Source organism: Phaseolus vulgaris, chromosome 1 (genome assembly GCF_051622355.1).
Source record: "Phaseolus vulgaris cultivar YP4 chromosome 1, ASM5162235v1, whole genome shotgun sequence".
Lineage (NCBI taxonomy): Eukaryota > Viridiplantae > Streptophyta > Magnoliopsida > Fabales > Fabaceae > Phaseolus > Phaseolus vulgaris.
Window position 1 is genome coordinate 2626498 of NC_143498.1, and position 12364 is coordinate 2638861.

General features: G+C 29.4%; 2 protein-coding genes across 4 annotated transcripts; one reads left to right on the top strand and one right to left on the bottom strand.

The window, feature by feature from the left end:
- Nucleotides 1–900: 900 nt before the first annotated feature.
- Nucleotides 901–5523, bottom strand: 5PTASE11 (inositol polyphosphate 5-phosphatase 11). Of its 2 annotated transcripts, XM_090297702.1 has the most exons (8): nt 5403–5523; nt 5130–5289; nt 4848–4987; nt 4135–4211; nt 3915–4040; nt 2779–2966; nt 2136–2273; nt 901–1185 (listed from the first exon to the last, which is right to left on the bottom strand). In XM_090297702.1, the coding sequence occupies exons 1-8, from the start codon at nt 5423–5425 to the stop codon at nt 994–996; spliced, it is 1044 nt and encodes a 347-aa protein (XP_090153828.1). In that variant the 5' UTR covers nt 5426–5523; the 3' UTR covers nt 901–993. The 2 variants fall into 2 exon arrangements, with proteins under 2 accessions (XP_090153828.1, XP_090153840.1); XM_090297714.1 differs by lacking the exons at nt 901–1185; nt 2136–2273; nt 2779–2966 and having other exon boundaries at nt 3910–4040; nt 4135–4177; nt 5403–5510.
- A 1926-nt stretch (nt 5524–7449) lies between these two features.
- On the top strand, nt 7450–10902 carry LOC137816446 (F-box/FBD/LRR-repeat protein At1g13570). 2 transcript variants are annotated; one of them, XM_068619583.2, is made up of 5 exons: nt 7450–7667; nt 7792–7845; nt 8445–9287; nt 9959–10114; nt 10261–10902. In XM_068619583.2, the coding sequence occupies exons 2-5, from the start codon at nt 7843–7845 to the stop codon at nt 10540–10542; spliced, it is 1284 nt and encodes a 427-aa protein (XP_068475684.1). In that variant the 5' UTR covers nt 7450–7667; nt 7792–7842; the 3' UTR covers nt 10543–10902. The 2 variants fall into 2 exon arrangements, with proteins under 2 accessions (XP_068475684.1, XP_068475683.1); XM_068619582.2 differs by lacking the exon at nt 7792–7845 and having other exon boundaries at nt 7497–7667.
- The last annotated feature ends 1462 nt before the right edge of the window (nt 10903–12364 follow it).

Genomic DNA, 12364 nt, shown 5'->3' on the forward strand with positions numbered 1-12364 from the left:
TTATTTATAACACTTAAATTCAACTTTTTAACAAACAATAGTAATAGTAAATATATATACTTTAACACTAAACTTTATCAGTGGTTAAAAAATTGGAGAAAAAATAATGAAATAGAAATAAGTTGTGTCATATAATAGGTCAACTTCAACATTGGTGGCTTTAGGTGGTAATTGCTCAACCAATCAAAACGCAATAAAAAATAGTCAAAGATCGATAAACCGACCAGAATAAGACTTGTGTGTCCACATATGCCCAATTTCAAAATCCACAAACCTACAAATACACACTTTTTCTTTATTCTTTTATTTTTTTTATAGATATAAACTATAATAAAATCATTAAACATAAACTAATTTTAAATATCAAAATAATTAGTTTTTAATATTAATTAAATTAAATATTTTATAAAAAACCATTAATATTTAAAATAGTTTCTATTAAATTATTTTTATTAATTTTTTAAATATTAATTTAAAATTTAAAATATTAATGATTAAAACCTTAATAATTAATTTAGATATAAATTTAAAACTATTTTATAATTTTTTATTAATAATAAAAATTATTTAAATATTAATAATTTTTTATTTTTTAAAATAGTATTTAATTTAGTTAAGGATTAATAATTTATAAACAATAAAGGAATGTGAGTGTAGAGAATAAGAGAACTTGTTGGAGATCTACTAAAGATTAGAGTATTTTATTGTATATAAGTGGGTGCAAACCTCACCTCATTGAGCTGGTTTTATGGAGTTGACTTAAACTTAAAGTCCACTTAATAAAACTATGAAACATTTATGCAATTTTAGAAATTCAGATGATAACTTAGAAATTCAGATAATAATTTAAGTATACTTTATTTTAATCGATAGAGAAAGGAGAAGAAAAAAAACTATACATTGTGCATGAAATTACTAATCATTAATAAAATATAATAAACATTTGTGCATGAATGAGTTGCATAAGAATTAAAAATGAAAGAAAGAATGAGTCTAAGGTATTGTTTGGGAAGAAGTGGGTTTTGTTGGAATTTGACTAAGTCTTAAGCAGAGATGTGCCTTCACTGGTTTATGATCAGAGCCGTTGATTTTATCAATGGACTCGTATGAATGCAGAGTTGCTTCCATCTTCTTTTCGTCTTCTATTTTGTACAATATACGATCTGTCCACGCTGGCACTCGTACCTGAGACAAATTATGCATTACGTAATTCTTCATATACGTATTTTGATATACTTAACAATAAAGATACTTATTCTACAAGTTAACAAGTTTAAATAAATAAAAAAACTATATTTATAAAGAAAAATTAACTCTTTAACACTCCTTAAAAAAATTATTTCCATTCACAAACACTTTAATAATATATAGTAATATATTAAATTTTTAAATTAAAGAGTTGTCAAAATGAATGTTTTTTTTGTTTGGTGGGTGTGAAAATATTACCATTCTCAAATGATTAACTTAATTAATTAGAATAACTACCTTATGTTTTTCTAATAATTTTCTTTTATTTTCTTGATATTTTTATTTTTTAAAACGATTTGAAAAAAGTAATAATATATTGCTAACTCCAATATTAATTATACAATTTAATAACCATTTATTTAATTATTATCAAAACATTACTGGTAATTGACTAAACTATTACTGTTATTATATTATTATTATAAATGTGTATAAAAAAAAGTTGGGAAAGCATTATTTCTCTTGAAAAAAAGAAAACATTTATGGTGACTCGTTTGTTAGAAAACTTGAGTGATGATAGACTTTGATGAAATTTTTTTCTCAACCAATTATTTTTTTATCTACAATGTGATATCTTATTTAAGGAGATTGAGTATTGTATTACTTAAACAGAATTTTATATTAATTTAAGTTGATATGAACTTTTAAAAGGCTAATAATTATACTACATTTCATCAAAATCGTTCATAAATTAATATCTCATGCACAACTAATCAAAACATAGATGCAAAAAAAAAAAAAAAAAAGGTTTAAAATTTGCGTGTAGTTCTCTTATTTGACTTGTGAAATTACGTAGCATGTAAGTTATACCATATATATGATTATTAATAATTAAAATGTAGGCATGCATGGCGTATTAATGTGGATAATTGAAAAGTGTTGCATACCTTGTGACTTGTATCATAGTTGCTACTTCCTTTGTTATACTTATAGGTTGGCTTGAAAGTCAATGTTCCCTCGCAAAATCCGTTGAAAATTTGCCCTCGACGTGCTTCTTGTAGAAGCTGGTCCTTGTTATGCAAACGCTGAAAAGGTAAAATAAGGGATTAATTTGAAATTTCTTAAATTAAATTGAAAAGTTGTGTAAAAGATATATCACAAGTAACTCATTAAATAATAACTAAATTTAGAAAGAAAAAATAATTAGTTACTATGTTAACTAAATTATATATTATTTTAGAGACTAAAAAACTATTGGTATCTAAAGTGGTTTCTATTATTAATAAAAAATTATAAAATAGTTTCTAAATTGATATCTAAATTAACTATTAAGGTTTTAGCTACTAATATTTTAGATTCTAAATTAGTCTCTAAAAGAAGGCTTATAGAGACTAATTTAAAATACAAATAATTAGTTGATAAAACTTTAGTAGCTAATGGTTAGATATTAATTTTCGAACTACTTTATAACTTTTTTATTAATAATAGAAACTACTTTAGATACCAATAATTTGTGTAGTTTATAAATTAGTTTATAATTTAGTTAATATAGTAACTAATTATTTTGATATCTAAAATTTGGTAAAGAACCTGATGAAGATCTTGGTCTATCAAAGTTCTTGCTGGGTGTGTGTGAATCCCTTGAAGCCTATAGTTGAGATCTCCTAACCAAATAGCAATGTGGGAGGGTCTAGCATATGGATTCCAGAACTTGGAAAATAGGGTGTGTGATATGTGTCTGCACTGTGAATTTCTTTCTTCTACATTGCGTTCATGAGCTAAAAATCCAAACAAATATTACTCAGTAGTTGAACACTTCAAGGAGAAGGTGAAATGATTTTATGGAACACTATTTCACACATTAATTGCAACTTTGTTTAATTGTATGTTAAAAACCTAGACAAAGTAAGCGAACAAAATTAATTGAACCATTGAAGGAATGATTCGACAGAGTTTTAAAACTAATGTGGTGAAAACAAAATTAAAAACTCTTTTACAAAAATTTATTAATAATATAAATTATTTTTTATGCCAATAATTTTTTAATCTCTATTATCTAATTTAATCAATATAATAACTAATTCTTTTATCTTTAATTTTATTTGTTATTTAATAACTGCAGAAAACATTTATAAAAGATAATGTAAAATGAGCATAAAAGATAGAGCCCTATGCTTTTTTAAATGTATATTTGAATTCATAAACTTATTTATTTTTATTTTATAATTGAGTATGAAGGGATTAGGTATTTGTAATATGCATGGTTTCCATATATTCTTATCCATGTGAAAGATACATAGAAATAATGAAATATACAACTTTTTTTTCAGCTAAAGTTGTTTTCTACACTGAATATTAGTTTTTGTAATTAATGGGACCTACTAGTTAGTGCACTAACCTACTTAACACTTATTAATGAAAAAAAAGTATTTTATGAAAAAGAAGCTTTTTTAAGTAATTAAAAATATTTAGTAGAGTAGAGTGTATGTATTCAATATTACTTGACCAATTTTTCTTGAGAAGTAGTTTGAACAAGACCCTTGTTTATTAATTAGTCTGACCTTAATTATCTAACATTGAAAAAAAAAATTATATAAAAAACAAAAAAACAATAGAAATATTTCAGATATCTCAACTTTTATAAAAATCAAGTCACATATTAGCAAAACAATAATCCAAACTATTAACAAAATATATCATGAAGAAAACCTTAATATTATTATTACCAGAGAGGTGGCAGGAGATGAACACCATTCTAATGCCTTTGTAGTTTATGCGAATTGCTACAGCACCTTTCTTTCTTCCAATTATTCCTCCACACCCTCCAAAAGATTCTTTGTCTACCTTCAATTCTGATGTACAATTCAAATGAAGTTGTCACATTTAGTGGGGGTTGCAACTAATTTATACTATTAACCCTAAGAATTTTTTGGCATAAAATCTCACCATTGATGAATGATTTTGCATCCTTTGGACCAAACAGGTACAACTGCAAAGATTGCATGATAACTTTACCTATCAGGCTTCATTTCAGAAAGAATGAAGGCAAAAGGTAGAAAATCTCAATAAGTTCACACACAATTAGGAATAAGTTTGCAAATTATTTAAAAACGTTTTAGAATTTCAGTTTTCTGCTAAATTGGTTTCAATTTCAATATTTGATTCATGATATATAGTTATTCATTACTTTTATATATGTATAAAATAATGAATTTGAATAGTGCTTTATAGGTATAATTATACTTTCACTTTTTACCATATATATGAAAGGTAAAAGTATACATAAAATATGAAAGGATGTAGTTACATTAAGTTTTGTGAGAACATATGAAGGTACTAAGATTGATTGGTCATAGTGAGTATTTGTTGAATCTATTTATCGAATCATCCATAATATGTTGTTCCACGCACGAGCTGTCATTCTTGGCGTGAGGGGATGTATTGGAGATCCTACGTCGACTAAATATAATAATATTTCATTGTATACCTCATCCCATGAGCCGGTTTTATGGAATTGAGTTAAACTTAAAGTTCATTTCGTAATAATTGGATAAAGTTTGAAAAGTTATGCATTTTTATTTTCAATCTTAGGATTAGAACAAAACAAAGCAAAACATAAATTCAAGAAGTTTGGCAAGTAAGTATATATATTTTCTTACGTATGACTTTCATCGAGAGCTGCTGAAAGCATAGTTGCAACTTTGTTTCGTTGACATGGAGGAGCCTCTTGCAAGCCAACAGCTAGAAGATCAAACTCACGATTGCTACCAACCATTTCTGCCAAATCTTCAAACGTAACCTTTTCACAGCAAATGAACTTACATGAACATCACACAAAACTCATCACAAATCATTATTAAGTGAAAACTTTTCACACAAATTTTTTTATTAAGATTTTCCACAACTTGATGTGCAGATACCATGAATTTATAAGGATATACCTGGCCATTCATATTCCAAGTAACAATGGAGATGCAAAGATCAGAATCAGTGGAGAAGTTACAAACTTTCTCAACACCCACAGTTCTTATTCCTGTGTGAGAGGGTGAAGCTTGGTTATGAATGAACCCCATTGGCCTTCTCTTGGATCTTGATTTTCTTCTGCAAATTGTACACACAAAAGCAACACAAAGTGGTGAGAATTGAGCAAAGAAAGTGAACAAGGAAACCATAACCTAACTATAAATTTTCTCCATAAACATGATCGATCATACCCTTTGCAAAGTTGGTTCCCCATAGTTACGTGATTGGCAAAAACCTAACACTGGAAAATCTCTGACACGAAAACGATTTTGAGTAAAAGGTGAGTTCTGAGAGGGAGATGGAGGGATTCTTAAACTATTGACTTGCTATTATTGTATATATAGGGAGCCACAAAACACAAGTTCTAAAGTGTTCTAGAAATTGTCAACCATTTTGAAATTTCGAATATGCATGTGTGGTCTTATTTTTCTCACGAGTTAGGTCGGGTATAGTTGAGAAATGTACTCAAAGGATTGAAGGAAAAACAAAAGATGAAAAGGACAATATCCATGTAGGCCATGCAAATTACGTCAAGTAACTTTGCCTAACTAATACGTGTTGGAATGTCATAAAAAGGAGCACCCAAAATTGTTCACACCCTTCGATGGGTGATAAGTAAAGAAAGGTTATAACTAATAAGTGTTTTTTTGAGTTATATCATATTTAAATATTCTTTTAATATATAAAAAAATTCGAACAGATTATTCTCAATCTCTCTTATAAGGTGGGCTTTAAGTCTAACTCAATCTTATAACACTCCCTTCACGCTGAGGCTACCAATTCGTGCGTGAAGATATATGTTATATGTGGTCCGATAACGGCCCAATGACACGATAGATCCAACAAACACTCGCTATGATAGACTTTTAAATGACTTTGATACCATGTTAAGAAGTGCGTTTTAAGCCTAACTCAATCTCATAAAACCACCTCATAAGGTGAGGTTTGCACTCACTTATAAAGAATGAAATATCCTAATCTTTAGGAATCTCCAACAATCTCAAATGTTAGAATTAGTCACACATCTTCTAACACTTTCTATTCTTCCAATTGGGTTACAAGTTACGTTGCTTTTTTTTAGTTGGATTTTAAGTTATGCTTTATTCAGTATATATGTTACTTCTTATAAAATTTTGTATAAGATTAGGACACCCCTCAAGTGCTCCTATTATTTAATTTATTTTTTACCAATAAAAAAACACTCTTCTTTAATATATGACTCCTAGCTCTTTATTCTTTGATTTTCTTCCTTAGATAATCATACACTAATAATTATGAAAAAGTCAATGAAAAGTTTTTTCGAATAAATAAAATAGAAGTCAATAAAAAGTTATGTGCATATTTATTATATTGGGTTCACTAACTACATGTTAGAACTTAAGTCTACAATGCTGGTTTTCTTTTCATACCATTCCACAAGTTTATATGTAATTGGTAAATCTTTTATCTCTATAGTAAAAGTTTTTATACTTTCTCTTATATTTGTTTGGAGAAAAATAGTTTATCTTTAAACGATTTTTTACCTTTTCTTTTTAATATAAAAGTTCTCCTCTTTATTTTGAGAAAAAAATAGATACTTTTTTACTTAATAATTTTTTATTATTATTAATAACGTTGTTGCAGTCTCTACTTCCATCTCTATATGTCATCACTATTAACATTGTTAGTTTTCACCTTAATCACCATTTACCATTATTATTTAGTTCTTATCTTAATATAAATTAAACATTTAATAAAAGTAAAACTTATTCTACTTATATTATTTTTTTCCTGTATTTATTATATTTTGACAACAGTACACAACTCTTGCATTAGATATTTAAGTATTAGCTTCATTTCACTTTTATATTTTTTCAATTATTTTTATTACATAGTAATATCCGCATACAACTTACGAAGACGACTTTTCGTTCTAAGCTTTTTCGAATTTAAACTACTATTATTATATGAATATGTTATTACCTTTAAATTTAAATTATACAAAATAATATATTTTTTTAAAATTGAAGTTAAGTTTTAATATTAGTTTGTAAAATAGGAGCACCTAATAAGGAAACCACAAATAATAAAACACATTCATTCTACATACTAATAAATTATTATTTTAATTATATTTATTTTATTTTTTAATTAAAAATATTATTATATTATTATAATTGGGTGTGAAAATGGTATGTTATTTACTGATAACAAAAACTTTTCCATCTCTGAAATAGTTGAAGTGGGCCTTGAATCTACAAAGAATGTTAAGATGGGCCTGAATTTCTATTTTTTATTGGAAGATGGATCCTAAATTCTCTTCATCTTCAACCCCAATTAGGTCTGAAAGAATCTGAATCTTATCACAGTACATCATGAATATACAAAATCTCAATTTCTCTTCATTCCAAGATGTAACCCTTGTCTCTATTCCATCACAGTTTTTTCATGCTGCACCATTTTCTCTTCGTTTCACTGTAAGTTTAGGGTTTAAGGTCACTGAGTGCTTCCAAATCATCCTAATTTAGCTACATTTTCCTATTTGGTTTTTGGCACTCTGATTATTAAATTGAACTTTTCCATTTTTGCTGTTTGTTGTAGCATTCACTTTCGGGATTGAGTTCCTTGCCTGGAATTACTTCATAGCTTGGCATGGTAACTTCGCAGAGTCTTCTGAATTTCGAATTTTTATTTTACGTATTTTCAGTGTAATTAGTGATTGCTTTGCTTGTTTGTTTAGGCATTCTTCTTGAAAAATATGCTTCCTGCTTGCAATTGGGTTGTTTTGTAATTTGAATTCAAAAAGCGTAAATGATTATCATGATATTTTTGTTTATGGATTATGGTTGGGTTATGGATTGACAGACCTAAATTCACGCTCGAGGGGTTGTGGATCATCCAATTGAGGATGGTTGGTCCTTCGTCCGACATTGTAGTTTCTATGAGCTTCACTCCATAAATAGGTGTGCCCTTTATGGTCATGTCATTCATAGGAGAGTTTAGTGGGATTTCTTGAGTTCCTAACTGAATTTGGGACTCATCCATGGGTAGAGTCTTTGATTGTGAACGAAATTGAAAATGATAAACAATTATCGTGCTCTTTTTGTTCAATGTAGCAACATTAGCATATAAATGGTGCCAAGTTTTTGCTTTTGTTTTAAGGTTGTTCGTAGACCTGATTTATACATATGTGATGGTAATCTAGTTTGTTATCTAATTCTCGTGTCCTGTTTTTATATTTGATTTGAATGTAGGGGAGAGAGCTACCCCAGTCTCTTTGCCTAACCGATATGGAGCCAGACAGAATCAGTTACTTGCCAGGTCATGTAATAGACCAAATTTTGTCGCATTTGTCAATTAAGGAGGCAGTGAGAACAAGTGTTTTATCTAGCAAATGGAGGTACAGATGGGCCACGCTACCGAATCTTGTGTTCGATGGCCAATGTGTCTCTGTGGCTGCTCAGGACCATGTGATTATCAAGAACAAGCTTTTGAGAACTGTTGATCATGTACTGCTACTTCATTCTGGGTCAATCAACAAGTTCAAACTCTCCCATCGTGATCTCCTAGGTGTGGCTGATATTGATCGTTGGACGCTTCATTTATGCAGAAAGTCTGTTAAAGAGTTTGTGCTGGAAATCTGGAAAGGACAGCGGTATAAGATACACTCGTGTTTGTTTTGTTGTCAAAGTTTGACTCATTTAGAGTTGTTTAATTGTTGGCTTAAACCTCCATCTACATTTAAAGGCTTCAGGAACTTAAAGAGTCTTGATCTGCAACATGTTACCTTGGCTCAGGATGTTTTTGAAAACTTAATATCCAGCTGCCCAGTGCTTGAACGGTTGACATTGATGAACTTTGATGGTTTCACTCATCTTAATATTGATGCACCGAATCTCCTTTTCTTTGACATTGGGGGTAAATTTGAAGATATTAGCTTTGAGAACACTTCCCAATTAGCTGTGGTATCCATTGGCTTGTATGTGAACTTTGAAATCAATCAAAGTAGATTTCGTGGAGGCTCTAGCAATTTGCTCAAATTTTTTCTTCATCTGCCTCACGTGCAAAGGCTAGAGGTTCAAAGCTATTTTTTAAAGGTACAATGCTCATAACATCACTTTTCCAAAACAATTCTTCTAGTTGGGTGAATAATATGTCAAAGTCTTGATCATTTGAATTTTTAATTAGTGTATAAACCCAATGCTTAGGAATGACAAAAAATTCGGATCCAAGATTTTCTGCTGATAAAATCCACAATGGATACTAAACGAGTACTTTCTATGGATTTCCATAAGTAATGGATACAAATATTTTAATCATCCGCGTGTTAATATGGTGGGTCCTCATGGTATCCAAACTTTTATTTGGATATTATTTTAGAATTAAATGACCAAAACTAAGTTAAATGGTAAAAAAATATTAACAATTGAAAATTTGCTTATAATTTTATTTTATAGATTTATGTTTTTTAGTTAGACTTATAGAATTATATTTGTTCATAAAGAGATTAATTAGAAAGACTAATTTACTATAAAATAAAATAAAAAATCTATGCCAGGGTATTTTTCAAACGAAGACCTAGCTGATAACAGGATGAGTTATAAGACATTTTTTTATGAGATGGGTTCTGTGCATACATAGCTATTATTTGTGTTTGTTCCATTGTCATCCCTAACGTATGGCATGTGCATGTCTATATTGAAATGCAAATATTAAATACATTACTCACCGATTTGTGATCCATTCATCTGTTTCTTGCTTATGCTAGTATTTGGCAGTGGGGGTTGTGCCAGTAAATCTTCCAAGACCATGCATTGATCTAAGTTATCTTTCCATACGAATAAACTTTAATGATTTGAAGGAAATCTCAGCTGCTCTTTGCCTCTTAAGAAGCTCTCCTAATCTACAAGAACTAGAAATATTGGTGAGTACTCCTTGTAAGTTATTGTGACTTGTCTTTGCTGCTGGTATTCGTTTTTTCAATAATTTTGTTAAGTTCTAGAATTTTCAAATCAGTTTAGTGTTGTTGGGCATTTGGGTGTTTCTAAGATGGTTGCAATTCTCATGTAGGCTCGACCAGAGGAGCAGACTGTTCTGGTAACACACGCCTATTCTTGGGAAGATGTGTATTTTGCTTGTCCAGAGATGCATCTGCGAAATGTGAAGATAGATGGCATATCTGGAATCAAACCTGAATTAGATTTTATCAGTTTTCTACTTCTATACTCTCCTGTGTTGGAAAGGATGATTGTGAAGCCTGTTTCAAACATCGGAACAGAACTGATGAAAGAACTGTTGCGGTTCAGAAGAGTCTCAAGACAAGCTGAAATTGTTTACCTGGACTCCTCTTAGAGTGCATTCTGAAACAAGTTTTACACCAATGTGGAAAACGCTGAAGCTAAAACTAGTAGTATTAACTTTGATGTGAAAAATCCTTACTTCTGATAATTTGGAAGAAGCCAATGTGGGTTCAAAAACTTGCTTCAATAGGGTTCAAAAAACTTGCTTCAATAAATCTATCATTACAGTTGAAAAGCCATTATTTTATGCCAATGAGCACGAATATGTAAATTTGGTAAAATTGTGTGCTAGTAGAGTTATGTACATAAAGAAATTTTTTATCTTCTTAAAGAAAGAGAACGTTTTAAGTATGAAAGGTCACATACTTCAGTTATTTGGTGATTGAAATTTAGTGTTTGGAAACTCATACTCATACTCTTATTATGAAATGTTCTAATTTCTAGTCGATGTGGAATCATCAACATACTTGTATGCCGAGACTACCAACTTGTGGTTTGATAACGGTCTGAGAATGGGTGACCTGATAAGTCCAACAAACAATTGTTAGAATAGACTTGAAATGACTATGATATTATATTAAGGGCAAATCCCATTGTATCATTATCTTCTTTATTTTGAAAAAACGTGTAGGGTGAGCTACATAGAACTATATCTGAAAGTCAATAATGACTTCCGCACAAGCATATCTATAACACACACATGTTAAAACTGACCTTGCGCAACAATGAAAGACCTTCGCGCTCCTGGGTTCGTCTTCGTTCAAGGGATCCTTCAGGTCAAGCTTCCGCTGCCTCAGAGGAGAAATGCCAATGAAAACCAAGGTGGCGCTGGCGGTTGCTGCGTTGGTGCGAGAATGAAGATTGTTCGCGGCGTGCGAGAACGAAGGCTGTTGGGTGTGTGATTGGGTGCACAATTCAATTAACCTAATTTTATTTTTATTAAGGACATTTCAGTACTTTCACATACATAATTGGGTGTCAGTCTAATTTAATTGGGTGTTAGTTTAATTTGATTGGGTATAGGGAGAATCAGCCTATATTAAGAAGTGAATTTTAAACTTAATTTAACTCCATATATATAAAGTGAGGTTTGCACCTACTCATATACTATGAAATGTTTTAATTTCTAGATGTGGGATCTCCAACAACACATTTACACTAAATTTTTGTAGATGCAATACCAATCATATTTAACTGACATAATTGTGGCATCTTGGAGTGCAAATTAGTTTCACTGTATTTTTAATCCTTTTGATCTGAACAATACACGATTTTATATCCCTGGCTTTTTAATTAATCAATTTATTTTACCACACTAAAAACTTAAAATATAACACTGTTCAACAAGTTCTTAACAATTAAAAAGCATAAAAAAGCACAAATTACATATACCATAGTGTTTAAATCTAAAAATATTGTAAAATTGTAATATGTAAATAAATTTAAATATATTTATAAATTAATTTTATCACAAGATTAGATGAGACTTAAAGATGAGATACACGTGTATATTTGCAAATTTGTTGGTTTCAACATAATATCTATTTATATTTCTATTTTGGGTTCATCTAACTAAAAAAATGGTGTAAATAAGTTTTTTAAAACACTCTAATTATTAGTTTATGGTTACCTTCTTGATCATAAGACGCAACGTTTGACCAACTAAAGCATCAACTTTCTTCTTAAGAGTCTTCTCAAACATAATTAAACTTTCCTTACTGAATTTTTTTTAATCTATATTTATAAAATCTGAAAGGTCATTGAATCCGTTAAAGAAATTATTGAAAATTTAATAATTAATATCGAGGCAGTAATAATAAAATTGTTTTAATAATTTAAAAAAAAAAAAAAAATATATATATATATATATTATC